General features: G+C 41.5%; 1 protein-coding gene across 8 annotated transcripts in view; it reads left to right on the top strand.

Annotated features, from left to right (window-relative positions):
* The window catches only part of Rcl1 (RNA terminal phosphate cyclase like 1), a 64,325-nt gene extending 58,632 nt beyond the window's left edge, over positions 1–5,693 (top strand). For all 8 annotated transcript variants that reach the window (XR_015439927.1, XR_204902.3, XM_004838239.3 and 5 more), the window contains one exon: positions 5,394–5,693. Coding sequence is in view for 6 of the 8 variants with exons in the window: in XM_004838239.3 (XP_004838296.2) it covers positions 5,394–5,544 (151 nt within the window). In the remaining 2 variants the exon portion in view is untranslated. The remainder of the gene's footprint in view (positions 1–5,393) is intronic.
* Positions 5,694–25,142: the final 19,449 nt, after the last annotated feature.

Raw genomic sequence — 25,142 nt, 5'->3', positions numbered from 1 at the left:
TCTGTGTTCCAGAATTTTCTGAAACCTACTTATCAGATGAACAGGAGGCTTTCATAGAAAACCTGTTGTTTTTTGTCTTCTGAAAATAATTTTGTCTTGAAAGAAATACGTAAGGGCTCATTACATATCTAACTCTATAAGAGTTAAAATTCTTCACACAGAAGTTGCCTACAGCTCCATTTGCCCAAGATGGCTTGTCTGGAAAGCTGCTGGCTGCACTGTGAGGGTGGGCGCCTGCTGAAGGGCAGAGTTGCCTTCAGTGGGCTGTGGGTCTCTGTGTCCTGGCCGTGTGGTTGTATCTAGGAAGAGTGAATCTGCTGCACTTGAGGGAAGGAAGGACAGGTGGTGAAGTGGGGAGGTGACTGGGTGGAGCTGTGGCCTAGAGAGCCCTGGGCTGCGGAGAAGGATGTGGATGGCACCTATGAGGCTCTGTCCAACTGCCTGGATACCGAGTCTGTTCTTCTTTTCATTCTCATTTTCTTCAGGAGGTTATTAGTTGGAATGTAACATCGTCTCTGGTCATTTCTCAGCTTCTAAGCATTTTTTGCTTTTTAATATCCCACACAGTGGCGACACAGGAGAATGAGGCTGGAGCTAGGGAGAGACATTCCAAGGTCTATGTTAATCCAGTCTCTTCTGCAGTCTTCCTCAGACAGGCTGAGGGGTTGGCAGAACATGCTGTAAAAAGTCAAACTGATTTTACTTTTTCTAAATGTTCCAAAGGCAACAGATACTCCAAAGCTGCAAATATAGAGGTCTGCACACTTAAGCCTGTGTTTCTCCCATCCTTTCCAAGAGATCAGGCAAGCTGAGGCCCCGCAGGAATTCTGCCAGCGGGAGAGGGCATCTGGTTTTTCAGCACAGTCGAGTGACTGAGTGCAGCAGACTGGGTGAGGCTCTGGGAGCAGAGCATGTCTGAGGCTTGTGTTAGTCGGATGCTGCAGCCTCGAAAGAGGGAACAGGCTCTTTTCTCCTTAGAATATAGATGAGGGCATGAGATGGCTGGTGTTTTCTGTGTTCCTGCCAGCTGGAAGCTCGGCCCACAGATGTGAACTGTCTGTCTATAGGTTTGATGTGTTTGTTTTCGTTTTTCCCTAGGATAGAGTGGGGGAAGTAATGGGATGGGGGGAGGGGGAATAAAAAAGAAAATTTCATTGGTTAGTAAGAAAGGAAAGCAAGTACGGGGAGAACTAACTTCCTTTAGTTGCCAAGGATGTTGAAGTCATTTCTCAAAATTACTCCTAGCTCCTAAATTCTACTTGATGCCTCTTTATTGAGTGTCTTAGTGTCTCCAGGTATAATGCATTTCATCTGTGGAAGTCATTGGTGTTTATATAATTTACGAAAGGAGGAGGGGACAGTTATGGAGACAGCTATACATAAGCATTTCCTTAGACACTGTCAGTGCAAAATGCTGTGGAAACCGAGAGAGAAGGGAAAAATCATGTGGGGGAGGCATTATTGGGAAGGAAGTCTTTGTAAATGAAGTGCTCTTTTGAAGATGAAAATGAAGTTGTACATTCCGAGGTGGAAGAGAAGGCAAAGGTCGTTCTGTGAGCATGCACACTCACCTGAGCTCTCGTGCTCTGGGAGGTTATTGGATCATCTCTTGGCTCGTTCCATGCTGGGCATTTCAGCCAGACAGGATGAGGAGTTATTCAGACCCCTTCTCCTTTTTGCTTTTCTCTCCTCTGACAAGATCAGAGGCATAGGAGGGAAAGGGAAATTCATTGCAATTGGCTTAATTCTTAGTTTGGTAAATAGTGAGTAGGGGTGGAAACTAGAATCGGTATTTTATAAATTTCAGAAGTATGTATTTATTTTAAACAGATTTGTTAAAATATCATTTGTATACAACACAGTTTACCCATTTAAAGTGTACAATCTAAGCATTTTTAGCCTACTCACAGAGTTATATAACCACAACCACAATCTAATTTTAGGACATTTTCATCACCCCGGGAAGAAGCCCTTTTCCAATTTGTGGTCACCCCTCATTCTTCTCACTGTCCCCATCCCAGGCAACTACTAATCTACTTTCTGCCACTAATACGGTAGATTTTTCTGTTGTGGACCTTTCATATAAGTAGAATTATACAATATGTGGTCCTTTGTGGCTTGTTTTCTTTCACTTAACATACTGTTTCAGAGTTCATCCATGTTGTAGCATATATAGGTATTTTGTTTTTATGGCTGAATAATATTCCATCAAATACTTATCCATTCATTAGATGATGGACATTTGGTTTGTTTGTACTTTTTGATTATTATGAATAATGCTGTCATAAAAATTTGTGTAAAGAATTTGTGAGTATATTGTCATTTCTCTTGGGTATATGCATGAGTGGAGTTACTGCTTCATATGATAACTCCTTATTTAACGTTTTGAGGAATTACCAGATTGTTTTCCCTGCCAGCTGTACGATTTTTACCTTCTTATCCGTAGTGTATGAGGGCTCTAATTTCTCTGTCCCCTCACCCAAACTTTTTTTATTGTCTGGCTTTTTTAGTGTAGCCACCCTATAAGGTTTGAAGTATTAAAGTGATTTTGATTTTCAGTTCCCTAATGTTGAACATGTTTTCATGTGTTTATTGATTATTTGTATGTTTTGTTTAAGGAAATGTCTATTGGTTTTTTAAAATTGTTATTGTAAAAGTTCTTTATATATTCTGGACACCAGACCATTATCAGATATATAATTTACCAATATTTTTTTCCATCATGTGGATTGTCTTCCTTTCTTGATAGTGTTCTTTGGTACACAAACATTTTAAATTTGATGAAGTCCAATTTATCTCTTTTTTTATTGCTGTGCTTTTGGTGTTATATTTAAGAAACTATTAAACTGTTGTGTAGCTAAAAATTTTGAAGATTAGCCCCATGTTCTCCTGTAAGCTTTAGCTCCAGTACATAAGTCTTTGATCCTTTGTTTTATTTTGGTTTTGTTTTTTGAGACAGGGTCGCCTTTTGTAGTTCACATTGGTCTTGAATTCTCTGTGTAGCCCTAGGCTGGCCTTGAACTCTTGACGATCCTCCTGCCTCAGCCTCCTGAATGCTGGGATTACAGGTGTGCACCACCATGATAGACAATGTATTTTTTATTGGTTTTTGTTTTTTGAGGTTTTTTTTTTTTTTTTTTTTGTACTGGGATTGAGCCCAGGAACTTGCACATGCTAGGCAAGCACTCTGTCACTGAGCTACTTCCCTAGCCTTTAATTTTTTTTTTTTTAAACTTTGAAACAGGATCTTGCTAAGTTGCCCAGGCTAGGTTTGAATTTGCTGCTGCCACCACCTCTGCCACTTCTTCCTCCTCCTCTTCCTCCTCTTTCCCTTCCTCCTCCTCTTCTTCTTCTTTGACTTTTATTAGTAATACATAATGATTGTATTTGTTGTAGGGAATTGGTACATGTATATAACACATTTCAATTCATTTTATTTCCCCCTTTCCTCCACCCCCCTTTTATTTCACCAGCATTGGATTTATTAATTTCTTATAAGACCTTATAAAGTTAATTATCATGTATAGAGATTAAAAATCAGACTAATAGACTAAAAAACATAAAACATGTGAGACAGTTGTACTAAGTCAAAGTACACTTTTACATACATTGTCAGTACTGGATTACAATAAACTTTTTTCCTTTTTTTCCTATCTGTTTTTTATTTTGTACTTTATTTATATATTATGTTTTTCATATAAAAGAAGCCATGAGATATTTAAGCTTGTGTGTCTGATTTACTTTACTTAACGTTATGGCTTCAAGGTGCATCCATTTCCCTACAAATCACTCAAGTGTATCCTCCTTTAAGGGAGAGTGGTACTCAGTTGTGTATAAACACCACATTTTCTTTATCTGTTGATGGGCATACAGGCTGTTTCCAAGGTTTAGCTATTATAAATTATGCTGCTATAAACATGGGTTTGCACGTATCTCTGTGGCATGATGTCTTTAACTCTTTTGGGAAGAACTTGTGATCCTCTTGCCGCACCTTCCGAGTAGCTGAGATTATAGGTGTGTACCACTGCACTTGGTTAAGAGTTAATTTTTGTGTATGATGATGAGGGAGGCAAACTTCAGTCTTTTCCATGTGGCTATCGAAGTTGTTTTCATATCAGTTGTTGAAGAGTTTATTTTTTCCCAGTTGAATTATCAAATTGCCCTTAAATGTGTGTCTTCATTTTCTTGACTCTCAGTTCTGTTCCAGTGGTCTGATCTGCATGTCTAGGATCAGTGTTTCTAATGTTCCTCAGGTGATTCTACCTGAATTTGAAGTTGAGAACTATCTGGCTGGGGTAGGGAATTTGGCTAGTTCGATTGGGAGCATAACCCAAGGTTTCTATAATACTCTATTACAGATGTTTAGTTTAGGTCACCGTTCTTCACTAAACCAGGGTTCCCCAAATTTTCCTGATAAGAATTGAGATGATGCTTGCTAACAGCAGCTTTCTGACCCCAGTGAGCTAGGGAGCTCAGAGAGTGGGAGAGAGTGGGGAGGGCTGTCACCGTGAGTGCCCTGTGAGTCTGGCTATTGCACATGGCTCATCTTTCCATATTGGTCGATAATTGATCAGAACCTTTGGAACCTGTGTGTTTAATGAACTCTCCGGGTGAGTCTTATGGTCATACTGGCCTAGAGTGTTTCTGGGTCTACTAGGGCAGCCATTAAAGCCAGTGTGGCCGCACTGTGGTCTGGCCACCTTACTTCATATTGTCTGTCACTAACATGCACAAATACCGTTACACCCACATCTTCCCCATCTCCATTGTTTGTTTTATTTAAATTTCCTTAGTGCTTTGCAAGAATATTGAACTTACCTTGTCTTACCACTTGTGTGAAGTCTTCATGAGGGAAGGGCTTTTTATTTTCGTTTCAGTTGGCTGTCTCACTTCCAGCACTAAGAATAGTGCCTGTGTATAGTAGGCATTCAGTAAATACTTGGTGAGTAAATTGAAGAGAATTGTTGAGGAGTGAAGGGAGAACTTACTTATTTCAGCATCAAAAAATAGTCATTTCTGGTTTTTTCCTTCGCAGTGCTGTGAATCACAGAAGTACACTCTTCTGTCTTTGTATGGATGACTCAGAATTATCACCATATTTATGTCCATTCTAACAAGTGTGTTTATGCTAAGTGGCTTAAGTGTCATTGTTGTGGGTAGCCTTTTTCAGTTGAATTTCTCTTGCTGAATTGTGTGCATCTCTGCAGGCTCTCTAAATCCTCTTTGGAAACTGGCAGGCTGGAAATAAGTGCTGATTAATCAAGTTTGATTACAAGTTAACTTTGATTACAAGTTAATTTCAGTCCTTCCTCTTGCAAAAGCCTGGATTTTAGGTGGGAGAAGTGGAAGAGTTTATTTTTTTAATGAATTCTTTTGTCTTTCTTTTCTTTTAGGATAGAGTTTTTACGTCACTTGAAGAGCTTTTTCCAGATTATGTTTAAAATTGAAACCAAACCATGTGGTGAAGAACTCAAGGGAGGGGATAAAATCCTGATGACCTGTGTTGGTGTTGGCTTCTCTAACCTTAGCAAGACCCTCAAGTGATATCGTCACCAGATAAGTCCCCGATGCCTACATACAAAATAGAAGCTATCAGAGGGACTAAGTACAGATGTATTCTTCCAGGACAGGATAATCTGTATATTAAGGACTTTCTTAATTTTTCATTAAAAATACCATTATACAAATAAAAACTATCTGTCCTTCATGTGGTTTCTAGCCATTCTACCATAGCATTGACACTCCTCGGGGGCCCAGTCACTGGAGATTCCCTGGCTGACTCGGAAAAAGAATGTGTCCAGGACATGGTCACGCTTTGAACAGCAGCACAGTCTGTGCTTCTTCAGTCCACATCCCTGAGCTCCTATCCTGTGGCCTTCTTCCAGCCCTGTGGAATCTGTTACTGTTATTTCTGCAAGGATTTCCTCAGTTTCTATTGTAACTATGTTAATATGCGTCGCGCGGTACCATTTAGAAGTCAGAAATTGGTATATTACACTATCTTATCTCCTGTCTTGGATTGCTGTCACGGACACATACTGTTCCTGTTTGGTTCCTTGTGTATGTGAGGGATGGGTTCCTGGAAGAGGAGGGCAGTTATTGGATGTTTCTAGATGTTTTCTGTCACAGATCTACCATATATTTTCTTATTTCATTCTCACAATAACCCTATGTTACAAGTTGTAATATCTCCATGAGAAAGCTCAAAAAGTTTATTTTATTCCTTTGATATTTATAATGTAAAAACATTAGATCTCTTAAAAGTGTTAAGAGTCAGGGTCTGGAATTTTTACTTATTTGTAAGCCAGTAAGTTAGATGATTATTGTTTCATGGGTGTTGGCAGAAGGCATAAAATCCCTGGCTCAGAGACAGAGAACTTTATTACAGTGTAGCAAGTAACATGGAGTTTCATGTTTATTGCTTCCCCTGTCCCTCAGGTCCCACAATAGGCGAGAAGGGGCCCACGTAGGTGTCATGCCTGCAGTGCTTTTGCATCACAGCCAAGAACAAGTATGCTTGGGAGCGCCACCTCTTTTTTAGCAAGCCTGTTCTTTGTTCCACATAGAGACATTACTTCATCCCTCAAGGTGGTTGTTGCAAACACAATTCTGAGAGGAACTTAACACATTCATGAGGGGACCGTAAGTTGTATGTCTCACTGCTGGGCAGCTCTGATTTGAACATGTGTGACTGTCCCATCGGGTGGCATGGGACACCAGTCACATCAGCAGCATGGGACAGTTTGTTCAAGTCGGTGGGAATGTGTTAAGTAAAGGCTTTTCTAGTAAGAGTATGCAATAATACTTAGGACCCATGGCAAATTGGCTTTTCCAACTAATGAAATTCTACATTTGCTGTATATATGGGGTTGTAGTTGCTAAGAGAGGAAAGATCTAATGTTATTCTCCACCTGGTGTGGGTTTTTGAAGTAAATGAATAGTCTTTGCCTCACCAATGTTTCTTGTGTACCTTTTTTTTTCCTTCAGTGAAAGGGGCCAGAGAAACGCTTGTTCTGGTGACTGGAGGTGTGGGAGGATGTGAGGGAGAGCGCTATTCTGAAAGGCCAGGCTAGTCTGAACTGAGGCACTGGACTGAATGCTTTATACATATAGTGTATTGGTATTCTGCTGGTGCATAAATTATCACAGACTTAGCAGTTACAGCAGTATCCATTTATTATTTCATGGTTCTATAGGTGCAAAGTCCACGTGGGCTTAGTGGGATTCTACACATAGGTCTAACTAGGCTGATGACAAGGTGTCAGCTGGGCTAGGCTTTCATTTGAAGGGTCTGGAAAAGAATGTGTTTCTACCATGTGTAGGTTATTGGCAGTATTGAGGATATGGGACTGAAATCACGATTTCCTTGCTAGCTTTCAGTTGTGGACAACTCCCCATGTACAGAAACTGCCTGCATTTCTATTCACTTGGCTTCCTCTATCTTCAAGCCAGCAGTGGTGCATTGAGTCGTTCTTGTGCTTTGAATTTGACTTGATGCTTTTAAATGACTTATAGGCCGGGCATGGTGGCACATGCCTGTAATCCAGCACTCGGGAGGCTGAAGCAGAAGGATTGCCATGAGTTTGAGGCCAGCCTCTGCTACATAGTGAGTTCAAGGCCAGTCTGAACTACATAGCAAGACTCTGTCTCAAAAGAAAAGAAAAAAAGACTCAGCACAATGGTCGCACTCGAGTAATCTCCCTACTCTAATGAAGGTCAGTTGATGACAGCAGTGTCTAGTATGTGAATAACCATGAGCTAGAAATCCTAGATAGCCATTTTAGAATTCTGTCTGCCATATATACTGTAATTTTATTTAGTGCCACTGATGTTTTAACTCAGATCTACCCACACAGAACTAAGTAGCCACATTTCTTTGGATATGTCAAATGCTGTTGGACAGGGGCCTTCTATCCTCCGGTGCAAGCTTTGAAAATGGTATTGTTGGTCAATTTAGGTGGCACTGGAGGCTAGGCAGGTTGTTGTAAGCAACAGAGAGGATATATGCTCCTTTCCATATGAACCTGCCTGTCTTTGGTAGGGCTGCAATCCTCCATCTGGCATAGCTGCATCTGGAATTCCAACACTGGGTGGCAGTGGTGTCCATATTGTTGAAGAGAACACATTCAGTATTTACTTAACCTGTTTGCAGCTCCATCTCAGATTCTCATGGGAAGCAACATTGTTCCTTGGGCAGAAGTCATCGTTTTGTGGTTTCTGGTACAGATTGGAGACCATTCCACTCCTGTAATCTCTGCTTTGTGCCAGCCTGGAGGAGTGTGCTGAGAGAGATTCTAGCAGTTGGAGGCTTGATTTTCTGTGCGGGCCTGTCTGCTCCTCTGCTGACGGAGGCAGACCATTCTGAGTTACAGCAACAGATGTTCAATAGGACCAGTAAGCTTTTTACACAAACACACCTGCAGCCTTGCATGACAGAATCCTTGTCTTTGCTTTTCTACCATCTGCCAGGCCCTGTGTTTCTTCCAACATCATGATTAGGTTACCATACTTGTCAAAACCCTTGGTAAGGCATAAGAGGAAGTTAGGGTGTTACAACATGACTTGCTGATTGGGAAGGAACATGAGAGGATCTGATGAAATCCAAATTGCCCTTTTACGGCAACTACCCTCATGGGTTTTGTTCTTTATTTTTTAAAAACTTTTATGATAAAAAGTGGTAAAAGTTATCTAATTACAGATCTAACTTAAAACCCTTAGGTTGCAACATGAAGTCTGTCCTTTCTCACTGTCACTGCTGTAACCAAAGACCATGAGGCAGCTGGCCATTTCCCTCTTGGTCTTTCTGTTGGGAGGCACCTAGGAGAGGTCAATGCTGGCAGTTAGTTCTATGGTCACCAAGTAGAAGACTTGAGTGTGCTACAGAGAGGGAAAAGAAGAAGGCAGGATGGAGTCCAGGAGGCTTGAAGCAACTGATAAAATCAAAGGTAGATGGAAAACTGAAGCACCAGGGGGTGGAATTGCAAAGTTTTGGCCGTACCTGAGGTGAGGGTAGGATCTACCTGAATGAGGTGTGGGGCAGGGTGGAGTAAAGAAATGGACTTCCTGGTGTTGGTCAAGGGTGGGAGGGAAAGAATGTAGATGTAGATGTGCATGAGGGCGGTGTTAGCCAGGTTGTGACTCGTGGCAACGCAGAACACAGGCTGGGTCCCACTTGTGTCTCTGTTCCTCGTCCAGCTTCAGAGTGATCAGCAGTTGCTCAGGCTTAGTCAGAGCTCCACATTCAGACACCCTTGGACTGTTCTTTAGAAGTGACTCATAGTTAATGGAAATGTCAGTAGGCAAGCCAGGCTTTTTTGTACTTCTGTTGGCCACGTCTAAGAAGCCATTTGCGTGGAATAATTTATAAGTGTTCGACATGTCAGAGGAATGGCCACATCTCTTTCTTAAACAAATGGAAGCTGTCATTCTGTCAAGTTCCTTGATTGTAGGATTGCTCTAATTTCTTGTCATATTTGGCCCATACTTGTCAGATAGTTTGAGAATAGGCCTTGGGTGAGCACATGTTTTAAAACATCCTAGGTGTTTCTGACATTTGAGTTTTTGAGGGTCCAGGTCATAATTTATTCCTCTGTATTTCCTCCCTATTCCAAACCTTCCAAAGAACCTGGACATCTAAAAATATTCAGATTGGTTATTAATAATTTCTGCTATATTTTGGGAAATGATATATTCAGACTGATGAAGGCAGGTGGATTTATAGAAATCAGAAGCCAAATTAAAGATGAAAGATAACCAGCCCAGTGATAACACATGGCCTTTTCATGTGTCTGTCCTCTTGAGTACCCTGTCACCAAGGCTGTCATGGAATTGTAGGCTGCTCTTGGACGCTGGTAGCCATGCAGCAAGCAAGTGATATACTCCAAAGGAGAAGGCAGGGGCAGCTGCCTCCTCCGCTGCCACCTGGGAATGATGGGATATCCCAAAGCTGTAGCAGGCTTTGGGGACGAATATTAGTGGAGGCCACATAATTGGACATGGTATTTAGCTTTCTTCATGGAAGGATCCAACTTCAGTTTGACAGTCCCCTCAGGGTGTTTTAAGTGCTGAATGTACTCGGTTTCTGGACCTTTCCTGTGCTCCTTTCTCAATCCTAAACTCAGTTTTGACTAATTTGTTGTTTTACTCATTAGGGCATAAAAGGACCCATGAAAATGATTGTAGAAAGCCCAGGAAAAATACTGGTTACAAATTATGCAAAGAAAAGAACAAAAATAATTAAATACCCACAAAATAAAATACATGCTCTCTAGCTTAATTGTTAAAGTATTAAGAACAATGTAAGTAGTAGTTTTTTCCACAAGGATTTCTAAGTACAGTGTTTGTGAAAGAATCATAGCCAAATAGATACTAAATGACATGTTAACCGCCAAGCAGTTTAAAAGGAAAAATTATTATTATTATTATTACTATTTTCTTTTTTTGTTTTTTGGTACCAGGGATCAAACTTGGGTCCTTGCCACTTGCACAGCAAGTGGTGGAACCACTGAGCTAAATCCCCGGCCGGCCCTGGAAAAATTATTTTTTAAAAAATGGAAGCTTTTGTTTCCCTGAATTTCAGCAGAGCATTGTGGACACAGCACAGGCCTAGGAGTTAGATCTCTGGTCGAATCCTAGCTGTGTCCATAGTACAGTATTGGCCCAGCCGCTCATCCTCCTGACTGGATCATATCATATCTCATCACATGAGGGATTTACTCATCACAGTGCTTGTGATTAGGGTTCTTTTGGGTTATTTAACGCTTGGTGAAGATTCGAAGCAGCTTTCCACCTCACCTAACTGGTTAATGTCAGTGTGAGTCCACAAGGTGTATCTTTACATCTGGTATTTAGATATGCTCAACTAGAAGACAAGATACAAGCTGTAGCACCTGCCTGTGGGTTGAAATCCTATTTCTCCATGACAAAAAGAATGCCTTTAGGCATATAGGAGAAGGCCATTGTGTTCCAACTATGAGTGCCAGCATCTTAACAACTGGGACAGGGTGAAAAACCTTTGAGATCCTAGAGCTACAGATACACCAAACAAATTGAGTTTTAAGGATCTAGTCCTTCTTACCAAGAAAAGAACGTAGTATTTCATAAGTCTTTAGTTGCCAATTCTGAAATTTTGTCAATCTGTTTAACTATAGCCAGTCTGGTACTGCATGAATCATCAGATAATTGAAAAAGTCAGACAAGCCTAAGGTTCTGAATCTTCCAATTACGGCCTGCCTTTGAGCAAGTTACTGAGCTTTTTTAGCCTCAGTTTCCTCATTAGTATATGAACGAAACCTGCAAAGACTGTGAAAATTAACCATGCAACTATGCGCACTGCACAAGCTCTGGTAGATCCTATAAGCATTAATAAACTGAGTTGCCTTCTTGATGGGAGAGTAAAAGATTAAGTTTCTTAAGCCTAGAGATATTACAACAGGGATATGGAAATCATTTTAACTTAAGTGAGTCCTAAGGCTTTGAAATTGGGTAGAATGTTGTTGCAAATTAGAAGTCAGATTGACTCGAGAATTTATAGGCTCCCAGAGGGAGAAGTGCCAATAACCAACCCTAGATGTGGTTCAGGAGGAAGGATAAGGGCCTGGCCAGAGGGTAGAAGGAGCGCCTGTGCAGAAAAAAGAAAGTATTAGTGTTACATAGTTCATCTCCATTGAGGTTTTGCCTTTACGAGTCTCTTGAAAGACAGATTCAGGAGTGGAGTGTGGTGGAAGAAAAAAACAAGGACTTTATCCCATTGACAGGAACAAAGAATTAATATAATGACCACAGTGTAAAGAACTTCCTAGGAAGAACAACAAAGACATACATACCAAGGTGGTGGCAAGGTGTTTATTGGGGTGGGAGGGTGAAAGATGGTTTTCTTATTTCCAGATAATTTGCACTAATTTTTTTTATAATTACACACATTTGTACATGTGCTAGTTTGTATTAAACACTTCAGGTATAATTCCTATAATTTTTCATAAAGTCTAAGGCAATAAACATTAGGCACCTTCTTTTGCCCCACTCCTCTTCATCTTCAAAAAATCAAAAACAAAACAGCACAGGAGCCACCTCTTGTGATGTGGGCGAGGGCTTGGAAGGAGGTGCCAAGGTGGCAGGAGGCCTGCAATGATGCTGGCCAAAGGCCGTAGGCTCTGCTTGTTTCCTCTCTTCCAGGGCTAAAGTGGAATTCAGGGTCTGAGCATTCTGTTCAGCCACCAAATTAGGGTCTCTTCAGGTCCAATGCAGTGCTTCTCACAAATTGTTCCACAGGACACTAGCATAAGAGTGTGTTTTCCCTGGAAAGGGTTTGTAGACAGGTTTAAAAAATACCACAGTCCCCATCCTAGCTTGGAGAGTTACACTGTACATTAACATTGTAAAAGTTTGAAAAGTTCTGCAGTCCAAACTCAGTTTAAATACTTTTCAAACTCACTTGACCATGGAACTCTCTCCACCCTGGAAAAACAAAGTATTAGTGTTACATAGTGCTTTTGTTCTGAAGATGCTACTTTGGGGGTTCCTGGCTCAGTAGGATTTCTCAGGAAAATAGAATATACAAATTCTTACATTTTTCACTGGGGTATTTATGAAAAACCAAGCAGTTGCAGGGACCCAAGGTGGAAAATCCTGGCTCACATCTAAATCTAACCCTTCCCAGACCTACCATATTGACCCATCTTCACACATGAGTGAGTGCCAGCCCCACCTGGCCCCATACTGTCTTCCCTTTTGTCTGGTCTTGTAGGAATTAGAAGGGTCAGATAGGATGGAATTTTCCCCCATTATGTGATTATTAAAATGTCCCCAACCCATCAACTGGAAACTGGATAAAGAAAATGTGTTTTTTTTTATAAAATGGAGTACTACTCAGCCATAAAGAATGAAAAACTAGAGTCATTTATAGCTAAATGATTGTATATCGAGGCCATACTCTGAAGTGAAATAAATAGGACACATGTGTAAATACTGAATAGTTTCACTAGTGTGAGAAACTGATAGTGTAAACAAGGGTTAAAATGATTAAAATAAATAATGGATAATTTGAAATAGGAAAAAAGGTCCAAAGACGAAGGAGTGAAGGGAGGGGAAGGGGAAAGGAAAAGAGGGAAAGGAAAAATTATGAGAAGAAAAAAAATGGAAATGAAATCTGTATAAATAGGGAAGGGCAGAGGGGGTGAAGGGCGCACAGGTAATGCGGGGAAAAAAAAAAAAAGAACCAAGATACATCATGTACAGGTACAAGCACCCAATGATAAGTGTAAACGAATTGTATACCTAAAATGTACCAATAAAAGAACGAAAAAAAGAAAATGTCCCCAAGCTTTTCAGGGTCATAACTGATCTTTTCTCAGAGGCTCAGCATGGCAGTAGAGCCCTCTTTAATTGGAAGGGATTAAGGAGATACCCTTGGGAATGAAACCATGGAAAAATGGAAGATTCCTTGAAGTCCTAGGATTGACCATACTCAGCCCAAGCATGAACATTGAAACACCTAGATTGGGGGGCTCTGGGTGTTTGGCTAGGACGCCATGTGTGATGGCCTCTCACCAAGATGCAAAGATGTGGTTTTTCAAAGCAGAGGGCCTGGTTGCTGGGAATAGGAAAGAGGGTTTGGGCTTTGTAAGTGAGCTTTAGAAAAGATGCTGTTGTCCATAAAACAAGCTGCTATCTTGAATCACTGCCAGCCCTGCTGCCCTGTTGATGAGCTCTCCAGAAAAGAGCCTGCTGGATATTCTGAGTGTCTTCTTTATAATAAAGAGCTTACATGGATGCTTTTAAAAGCTGTTGGTCCTGGGTGCCAAGGATATACTTCTTGACAGCCTGAGTGAATGCTATTTACAATCCTGAGTTTTGTCTTTCAGGAGTACACAAGGTAAAAGAGCAATGAGGGTTCAATCAGAGCCCTAAATGCAACCCAGGTTAGGAAATAACCACAGTTCAAAGGGGACTGAACTAACAGTTGACTTAACCTGAGGGGAAGAAGAGTGAAAAATTAGAAAACATAACCAAAGACTGAAGCAGCGAGTGATGAGAACCTGTTAACTATACTAAGAAAATGGTTTTAGTGAAATAAAGGGGCTTTGGGGAGAACAGGAGTGAGTTGGCCGGCCGTTCCAAGTCCCTCAGACTGTCCTACTTGTCTGATCTGTTGGCAAGAATTTGTGTGCCCCAAGAAAACTCTGAACCCACAACACATGGAAATGCCGTGTACATCTTGTGGGACTATCTTCCCCAATGTTTAGAACTACATTTACATGCATAAATAGCACACAAATCCATTTTAAAGCATGACTGGATTCATACTTATTAAATACTTTCTTAATCAAATCTATTATATGGAAGCAGGTCTGTGAAAATTTTGGATCTTTAAAGGTTTTCGTGCTTTCTTTAAAACATTGGAATTTATGGTTATATTATAAAATTATTTTCTCCCCAACAATAGTTCCTTGATCATGAGATTATTCTGGGAGGGTGTGGAAATTTTGAACTTTGTGACACTGATGTTGACTATCTGCCTGTGTTGGGGAGGATTAGGAGAGAGAAAAGGGGCAGACTGGAGATCAGTTCAGTTACTGAGCTATTCTTAACCATCAAAAAGAGAGTTTCATTTGGTATCACAAGTCTGATACTAAAATGTCCAGACTGAGCCTCTCTGCTCAAGTTTTGCTTCCTCCACATAAGATGTTTTTCTCCTCAAAGCAGCTGACTTCCAAGGTGGCAAGGTTCTTGTATCCCTGCCTTATGGATTTCAAAACACTGCTATGAACAGTACTCATATCGTCCTCACAGATGGAACTGCTTAGGAGAGTTAGGAGACTTACTTAAGATTGCACAATTCGTGGAGACACAGGAACATGAACACAAAATATTGGGTTCCAATACCTCTAAACTATGGCTTTGGAGTATCATTAGCAGGTCACACTTAGATGTCCTTTCAAATGAATATTCTCTAAATGTCTTTTTAATATCTGCTTAGAGATGAGAAAATGAACATTTTCGTTCCAATTTCTCATTCTTTCTCTCTCCTCTCTCTCTCTCTCAGCTGAGAATCTATTAACCTGGAGCCTTCACGCTAAGCTAACATGAGACAGGATCTCACGCTCCCTCTGCCTCCGCCTCCTAGAATGCTAAGATTATAAGCTTATACCACCACACCCAGCTAGTTTTTCTTAAGGAAACCCTGTAGTTAACCAAAGGCAAATTTATTATTACTCAAATATTTCCCTTGGAAAGTATGATTTTTTTTTAAGTGTAAGTTACTACTTAAGCAAAAACAGGCATTCATATCATGGGATTCAATTCAATATGGTGATGCACAGAATTTAAGAATGTGTAGGGGATAACGTGGAGCAAATGATGTCTTTGCTGGATCACTGTGGTACCCTGGGCATGCCTCTTTAAGAGAATCACAGTATTTGTCCCACTGTGCTTGCTGCTTCATTCTTTCCCTCTGGATTATACGTCCTGAAAGGGACCATGTTGTATTTGTCTCTTTACACACAGAGCCTGCAGGAGTGCTGGCACCTGATATGGTGTGGAAGTGGGGAATGATTCCTGCTTCAAAATTTGGTAAACTTAATGGCATATCCTAAACTGAACCCTTCTACCCCCCGCAACAAAATCCCAAGCCCAGAATTTTATTTCTTCCCTTTATGACAGTCTCCTTGAAAGAGTCATCTATGGTGATCTTGGAGATACAAGCCTTCTCAGACTGGTGAAAAATATGATGCAGTGTGATCCTGTCCCAAATTATCTTACCCACACCCACTTATCTTATCAATTATCTTACCCAGTTATCTTATACCACTATTTCTAAAAGCCCAGGGCACGGGCTGGGCTGTGAAATGAGTGAGGAGGAAAGTAGGGGCTGCATGGGGCCCTGAGGTGTGAGCAGGTGGGGTGCAGGAGAGTGGAGACTGCTGGTCCCTGACTGGGCCTCACACCAAAAAGAGAAGCCTGACCCTGACCCCATGCTGCCTATGGGATCTTGGTCACCAAAACCTGCCTGTGCTCAAGGGTGAACACAGTTTGTTCCTCTCCTTGGTTCTGACCTCACTGGAACATTAAATCAAAACCCAGTTTAATGGAGCATTTACTGGGAAACCAAGGACTGTCAAGTATCTGACATCTCCAAGGAGGAGACTGTTTTGTTCTAAATCTACAATGCTGAAAAGTGGCTTCTCCTCCCTCCCCTCCACATCCTCCCTTTAGTGAGGTTGAAAATGCACACAGCTGGTTCTCCCACAATGACCCAGCTGTCCTGCCTTGTGCAGCGCAGCAGGTCCTCCCAACAGGTAGAATGGGAAGTTAGTAAATGAGGGAGGAGATTATGGTCTTTTCAGAAGAAAAATGCTTGGAACAGTGCTTGAGTAACAATTGCCAACTCATCTGAATCTCTCTCTTGCAGCACATTTAATAATCTATTTCCAGCTTCTGCATAGCTCTCAGCATGGGTGCCTTTTATCTTGCTCTGGTATTGTGCCAAATCATCTCTATCTTTCATTAGCTTGCTGAGGACGACAGGCAGTTAAACTGAAATCTCTCCCTTGTGTGCCTCTCCTAGGGACTGAGATGCAGATTGTGTACTTGCTTTACTTTGCCCCCAGACTTCCCCTCTCCTTGCTTTCCATGTCCTAGGCTGCCCCAACCCAAGGTTGTGTTGGGGGTGGCCCTGGCTGTCGGGCAAAGAGAAGGATAATTCCCACATTCTTCAAAGGTCTGCCACATACAATGGCCAGACACAGGCTGGGGCCCTGGATGCCAATTGGTGGGTGCCTGTCTTGCTGCCGACTCTGCCAAAGCATGTGGTTCTCATTGCAGTCAGCCATGAATGCCATCCTTTGGAAATTGGGCTCTGAACTCAATTCCACTGGGGTTGACCATAGGGTATCCTATCAGAATTTTCATGTAGGCCTCCATTTTCCTTAGAGCCAAAGAAAAACAAATTGTGAAAGGGGAGAGGTAGAGGGGGAAGGTGCTCTAAGGACAGCTGTTCTGAGCTAAAGAAAATTATAGTCCTGAGGGGAACAGTAAATGCAGTAGCTTCTGTACCTGAGATCATCACCCACACAGTGCTTAAAACAGTAATTTTATTGTCTCACAGTTCTGGGAGCTAGACATTCAAAATCAAGGTGCCAGCAGATTAATTCTGAGAGCTCTGAGGGAGAATCTATGCCTCTCTCCTACCTTCTGGTAAACCCAAGCATTCCTTGGATTATAGATGCAGTCTTCCATTTTTACAAAGTATTTTCCTTGGGCTCTGTCTTCATATGGCTGTCTTCTAACAGAGACACCAGTTGTACTAGGATTAGGACTTCCAACTTTTTTTTTTTTTGGGATAGATTTTTCCTGTGTACCTCAGGCTGGCCTTGAACCCAATAGGTAGCCCAGGCAATCTTTCTGTTTCATCCCCCTAAGTGGTGGGATTACAGGTGTGTGCTACCATGCCCGAGTTCAACATAACTTTTTTAAGGGGACACACAATTCATAATGGGGACCAAAGGCTGAAGCAAATTGATCTCAAAGAAGTTATGTGGGTAATTTGGAAGCCCCTACCAAAACAATGGTCTAATTAATTCTACTGAGAAAGTTATCTAAATTCCAAGATGTCATAAAACTGTGTGTGTATTATAGTAGTTAATGTTTTAGGGACAAGTAATTAATGAATTAATATTCATTAGGGATAATATTCATTAGGGATATTTGGGTTGCAAATGATGGAAACCTAATTCCAGCTGGCTTAAACAAAAAATGATGAAAGAAATTCATTGGCTTACATAATCAGAAGTCTAAGAATGGATCTGGCTTTCAGCAGAGTAGACTCCACGGCATAAGTGATGTCTTCAAAGGTCAGGGCCTCTCTCCCTCCTCCATCTCCCTGCTCCCACTTCCCTCTCCCTTCTCCCACCTTCCTCTTCTCTCTTTCCCTTTCCTCCTTTTCCCTCTCCCTTTCTTCCCTCCTCCTTTCCCTCTGCCTCCCACCTCCCCTCCCTCTCTTGGGTAGGTTCATACTACAGTTTCTTTACAAAGAGGGTGAAATAGTGGCTGAGCATCTCAAATTCCCACCCAGCAGAAAGAAAATTTCTTTTTTCCAACACTCGGTGTCAGTCCTAGAGGAAACGTTGGTTGGCCTTGGTTATGTCATGTGTCCATACATAAACCAGCCATTGTAGCCAGGGGTACAGTGTGCCATGAATGGCCAGGCCAGATTGTACATTTATCCATAAAGGGAGTGTCGGGGTGGTTTGTCTTAGGATCTTATGAAAATTGGAGAAGGACTTCCCCCGGGAAACAAACAAAACAGCGGGTGGGGAAACAGATCATCAGACACTGTGCTACTACAATCTACTATATTATTCAAGCTAGTTTAAAGACATGTTTGCTAAGAAAACCAAAAAAAATAGGGCACACGTGTAAATACCAAATAGTTTCTCTAGTGCGAGAAACTGAAAGTGTAAATAAGGGCTAAAAGGTATAATAGATAATGTGAAATAGGGAGAAAAGGGGCAAAGGGGAAGGGGAAGTGGGAGGGCTAGGGGAAAGGATAGAAGGGAATTGAATTAATATGAGAAAATGAAAATGGAAACAAAGTCTTTGTAAATAGGGAAGGATGGAAGGATGAAGGGAGGGCAGGGAAATGGGGAAAAAATAAGAACCAAGAGAGATTATGTAAAGGTGCAAATTTCCAATAATGAATGTCATTATATTGTATATCTAAAATGTTCCAATAAAATTAATTTAAAAAAAGAAAACCAAAAAGAATGAATCCCAAGAGAACAACAGAAAAAGAGGGCTTTTACCTTCACCTTTTCTCTAGGAAGAAAAAGCATCTCCTTAATCTTGTAAATCCTAAGAGATTAGGAAAAAAGCTTCTGAAATGAAAATTATTTCATAAATAAGTTTTAGGGGACAGTTTCTAAAATTGTTAGCCTTACCAATGATAATGGCCAGCATTTTGGAGCAGCTGTGGTCTGCAAGCTTAAAGCTAATTGTACTGTTCCTCTTAATTCTCATAAGAATTCATTGAGTTGGCACAGTAGATAATGATCCTGCCTATGTAGGACACTCAATGTCTATTACAGTTTGGAGACTAAATGTTCCTCCAAGTCTCACGTGTTGAAGCCTTGGTCTTCAGTGCAGAGTTAGAGCCTTTGGGAGGTCATTGAATCATGAGGGCTCTGATCTCATCAGTTGATTCCATTTATGGATTCATAGCTCAGTGGGCTTTTGGGAAGTGTTGGAAGCTTTAGGAAGTAGGGCCTAGGCCAGGGATTTAGCTCAGTGGTTCTGGCTCCTGCCTAGCAGGCGGAAGGACCAAGTTTGATCCCCAGTACCAAAAATAAAATAAAAAGTAGAGCCTAGTTGAAGGAAGTAATTCTTTGGATCATGACCTTGAAGGGTGTATTTCATTCATAGCTCCTCTGTCTCTCTCTACTTCCTGGCTGCCATCAAGTAGGACTACTTTCTTGTCTTAGTCTGAGGATAAGATAAGTCTGCACTAAACCAGATCTCTCAGCCCAGACCCAGGACATCTGTGCCCTGCCACTTGCTGCCCATCACAACTACCAAGACCGTATGTGTTTAGTTTGAGTATCATCAACCTGTAGGTGAAACAGAACAGTTATTCTGACCTTACTGGGCCTCCACAAGGATCTAAAGTTGCATATGATGCTTCCACAAGGAGCAACAATAATGAATAAGACATGTCAATTTTACCTTCATTAAATTTATATCCAGTGTAGCAAAAAGTATTAAATAATTTCACAGTATTACTATTGTGAAAGTGGTTTTCTAAGGAAAAAGTACAGGGAGCTATGGGAAGAGTTAATAGGGAACATGTTTGCATCAATTGGGACTGCTGTAACAAAACTCCATAAACTGGGTGGCTCATAAAAGCAGAAATTTATTCCTCACAGTTTTGGAGACTGGAAGTGAGATCAGGGTGCACACATGTTTGGGATCTAGTGAGGGCCCTCTTGTGGGTTGCAGACTGCTAACTGAATCCTCACATGGGAAAAAGAGAGCTAGCTAGATCATTGCTATCTTCTTATAACACTGCCTTGGTCACTTTCTTTGTCTCTGGGATGCAGTACCTGACACCCACAACATAAAGGAGTAGAGCTTTTGGCTCATGTTTTAGAAGTTTCAGTCCTTACATGGTCTGCAGCATATGGCAGGGTCTGCACAGAGGCAAGCTGCTCATCTGGAGCAGAGAAAGCAGAGCATGAAGTGAGGAACCAGGAAGGGAGGTGTACCCTTTCAGGTCATGCCCCCAGTGACCAGACCCCACCTCCTAAGAGCAGGTCAGCAATGGTGCCCCATAATCTAGTCTTCTTCCAAAAGCCCACCTTTGAGTGCATGAAGCTCTTGGGGAACATTTAGATATAAACTGTAGCAGAGACTAATCTCATAAGAGTTTTCCCTCATAACCTAATTACCTCCTAAAAGCCCGTCTCCAAAGGCAGTCACACTGGGATTAACGTTTCACTTTATGAATTTTAAGGGACATAACCATTCAGTCTAACGGAATCCAGTTTAATCTGAGGCATGATTATGAAGGGAAAGGTTGTGAGATCAGAAAGCCAGCTAGAGACCAGGCCACAGGGGCCTTATTGGCTGTTTTTGAAGGGCTTATTATTTAATTTCAAGGTACAATGAGAAACCATTGAAGGGAGGTGATATGCTCTGATTTGCAAGTTTAGAAGACCACCATACCTCCTCTGTGTGGAAGGATCTACAGCAGGCTAAGTGTGGATGTGAGAGACACATGGGAAGTGTTGGCCCCAACCAACTGCATTAGGGTAGTGGCCTCCTTTTTGTCCACACCAAGGATTGGTGTCCTTGGGCTACTTCACCAGTCCCTGGTCCAGGCAGCTGAGGCTCAGGTAACATCTTTGGCTTCACCTGATGGCAATAGTACGAGCTATAGTTGGTCAGGCAGAAAAGAATGAGAATGCTTGATGTTTTTCAAAAGGAGCATGCTTTTTTATCAGACACCTAGGTTTTTCCTTAAATACTCTTGTATTTTTCCCAGTAGTAATTCTGAAAAATAAACCCAATAACCACAATAATTTAGTAGAAGTCTGACTTACTGAGCATTTACTCTATTGTAAGTTGTTTTGTTTTGTTTTCCTTTTTAACTGTAGGATCTCAGGATTGTATACCATTATTCCACTAGTTGTGGAGTAGGGCTCTGTATCAGGGTTCAGTGCAGGAAGCATAAACCATTTCAGATATTTCAACCAGAAAGGAATTCAGAACAACGAATAAGGTGCTTGCAAAGCCTATGAAAGGGCTGGAGCAGAGGACTCTCCCATCTCTGTTTTAGAGGGAGCTCTTCAGGCCCTATCTGTTTTTTTGTTTTGTTTTTTTTGTTGTTGTTGTTTTTGTACTGGGGATCGAACTCAGATCCCTCCACTTGCGAGGCAGACGGAGGAACCACTGAGCTAAATCCCCGGCCCTTCAGGCCCTATCTGGTGACAATAGCCTTTTACCAGTTAATGCCTTTCCTATTTGGGGGACACAATACCCACAACCTAAAGGAGGAGAGATTTATTTGTGTTTATAGTTTCAGAGTTTTCAGTCTGTAGTCAGCTGGCTCCAAGGCAGAAACATCAAGGAGGAAGAGCATGGCAGAGGAAAGCTGCTCAACTCATAGAGACTGAGAAACAGTGAAAGGGAGGTGCCAGAGAGAAAAGGGTCAGGGACCAGTTATAGTCCCCAAGGTAATCCCCTTTGACCCACTTCCTCCAACTAGGCCTTACCTTCTAATAGCTCATTCAGCTATGAATTTACCAGTGAGTTAGCCCATTGATGAGGTTAGTACCCTTACTCAGCATTTACATTGTTACTATACAAATGGCTGCCTCCTTCTCCTCCTCCTCCTCCTCCTCTTCCTCCTCCTCCTCCTCCTCCTCCTCCTCCTCTTCCTCGTCCTCCTCCCTTCCCCCTCCTCCTTGCCTCCCCTCTCCTTCCTTCTCCTCCACCAGGTCAACCATGTTTTGAGAAGCACTGCTCTAATTCAAACAACTGAAGCATACATAGAAAGATTAAATATTTTGTTCACAGCCACAAGGCCGACAAGTTTTTGATGCCAGAAAATGGACTCAAGAGCCCATGCTTTTTCTACATATAGAAAAGACCTAAGGAAACCCTTGAAAATAAGGCACATATTTCATTATCAATCTGCATAAAAAGACAATCACTTTGACTACAACAAAAATTATATCTTGTGATTTTGTGGCATTGGCTCGGTTCTGTTGGCCTTGAATGGGCTGTCTAATGTAGCTGCATTTAGTAGGCAGGCCCACTGTTTCTGGGCTCATCTCAGACAATGGGGCTTCTTTTTCCATGAGTTTTCATTCTCAAGGAGTCTAGATCAAGCTTCCTCCTGAGGCAGTGGCAATATTCAAGAAAACCACAATGCACAAGAGCATATCAAGCCTCTCCTTGGACCATGGTTGCTAGTGTTCCATTGGCCGAAACAAGTTACATGGCCTTGCTCAGAATGAGACCTGAGATGGGACGTAGCTAGACAGAGTCGGGGAGTTAGTAATAATAGGATTAAAGAAAAGTTCAGTGGTGCCAGAAGGGCCAAAAGAGATATTGAGGGAAGAGTCCATGTTGTTCCAGTCATCTTTATGAACTACAGAATACTCAAGGAGTTTTGCATACAGTTGGTGCTTAGGCCATATTTGCTAAATTGAATCAAAGTATCAATGATACATTGGGGAGTTAAGGCCTAGAAGAAGGATGGCTAAATAACATATTGAAAGAAGGCAGACTCCTTAGGTGTGGAAGGATAAATGCTAAGTAAGGAGAAAAATATTGAAACTGTGAAATGGAGAAAGATAACTATGATGGAAAACGTTAACAGCTCCACAAATAAACTGTGTCCATTCTTTCAACTAATCTTTACTGCTGTCTAGACACTATGCAAGGGAATAGAGCTGCATCTCAAAACATGGGTCACCAGAGCAGTGTGGAATACTTAGACTTTTAGAAATAGCTGACACAGGTGTCTAGTGGTAGTCCTGAGGCAGTGAAGAGCCCCTGGTTCCATGGACTTCCTGTAACCCATAAGGGGAAACAGAAGTCACTGCTTCTGTATCCCTTTTGAATCAAATTTCCCCATAAGCTCAGCACTGAACCTAACCATTGAATTTGATTTGGTTCTCGTCCAACTTTGGTTTGCAACTGGAATCATGGAAAGTATTAAATTTGTGAGCCAACGTACCACTGTATAGCCCCACATTTTTCATGGAATTTGAAATGTATTTGGCCATTACGATAGATGGTTTTTAGCTTGTTGGGCTAATATAAAAACAAAGATTGTCCATGATAGTCTAGCCCTGGCACCAGCTTTCCTTGTATCCTCCAACAGGAAATCATAGGTTAAAGAGGGAGGAAGAAGAAAAGGGAAAAGGATAGGCCTTAGGAGCCATCTGGAAGTGAATAATTTGTTGTTACTATCTCCTTTCTTCTTTGCTTTGCTTTTTTTTTTCTTTTGAGACAGGGCCTCATTTTGTAGTCCAGCCTGGCTTTGAACTCACTGTGTAGTCCAGGCTGGCCTTGAACTCATGGTGATCCTCCTGCCTGGGCCTTCCAAGTGCTGAGATTCCTCCCAAGTGCTGAGATTACTCCCAAGTGCTGAGATTACAGGCGTGCACCACCACGCCCAGCTCACATCTCTTTTTTTTACCCTGCCCTGTTTGCACTGCTCTAGTTCTGGGTGTGCTTTCTCTGCACCTGGCCCCACCATGCCCCACTCCTAGTTACTGGGTCTGCCCCATCCCCACCCAGGCTCTTCTTGTCTTCCCCATTCTGCCAATCACAACTCTTGCTCCTAGTTTTATGACTAGTATCAAGTACTGATTGAGTGAATTCTTACTCTAGATGGATATTTAGTAGCTCTTTAACCTTCCTAGAGATATTTTCATTTTTCTAAATCAGTGTAACTTAAGTGAATCTCTAATTAGGAGAATTTACTCTAACAAAATGAAAAAATGATGAAAGATATTTGAGCCAGGTACTCTAACTTTTCAGTCCCCACCCCCATTCTCTCCCTAGGATTGATCATCTTGATTATTCTGGATTTTTATAACTTTTGGTTCTTTAAAGACTTCCCATCCATTCCCACTTCTTTTTCCCCACAATTCCCATAGTCCTGGTTCATAAGTGGACATTTGAATAAGCACAGCTGTAGATGGGACGGCCTACAGAGCAGACCCTTCCTCATTGACTTTGCTGATTTGCTGCTTCCCTTTTGGTTTTGTACCAACAAATGTGTACCTTTGTCCTCACTCTGCCTTTAGGGACACTTGAACCAAGCCCACCATCAAAATGTGGTCAGTACTCAAAGAAGAACTAGGATAACTGGAGGGAATTTCTAAGTGGACAGTCTGGGGATTTCCATTCTGACATTTGTATCTCTTTAATTCTGTTACTGAGACGTGTTCACATTTGGCTACTACCACAAGGAACTTGGACTAGGGGATTTCTGCTTTTGCAGTTGTATCAAAGAAATTGGATTAGAAAAGATTACAGTGATGCTTGTCCAAGTTCACAACAGCTAGTTAGAAGAGAGTAGACTTCCTGGCTTCTAATTCTACATTCTTTTGATAAAAAGTGGATCCTTTTTTTGCTACTTAAAATAGTTTCCCCGATAATCGTAAAGATTAGCTCGTTCTTCTTGAGTCAGAAAAAATTAAGTTTATGTTTGCAGCATGTTTCCATTGGCCTGAGATACCATTTCTGAAAGTATGTTATTCCATTGAACATCAGTTATTTTACAAAGGGGTTCAAATCCAAACATCCACTTTTTGCCATCTTGGAGACTTACAATGCACACTAACATATTAAAAGTTCTGAGCAGCCCAGTAACAATAAAATCATATTTATTGAACTCACTGAGTCCCCCAAACTTATTTAGCCAAGATGTAGCTCAGTGGCACAGCGCTAGCCTGGCAAGCACAAGGTCCTGGGTTCAATCCCCAGTACGAAAAAAAAAAATCATTTCTCTTCCTTCCCTCTTCCCCATTTTTCCTCCCTCCCTTCCTTCTGTTCCTCTCTTCCCCTTCTTTCCTTCCTCCCTTCTTTCTTTCTTTCCTTTTTAATTCTTTTCTTTTAATTCATTCCTTTTC

Source organism: Heterocephalus glaber, unplaced genomic scaffold (assembly GCF_053883595.1).
Source record: "Heterocephalus glaber isolate CG9 unplaced genomic scaffold, H.glaber_assembly_v1.0 deba00001481, whole genome shotgun sequence".
NCBI classification, from domain to species: Eukaryota; Metazoa; Chordata; class Mammalia; order Rodentia; family Bathyergidae; genus Heterocephalus; species Heterocephalus glaber.
Note: the sequence above shows the minus strand (reverse complement) of the source record. Positions and strands in the feature narration are given on the sequence as shown.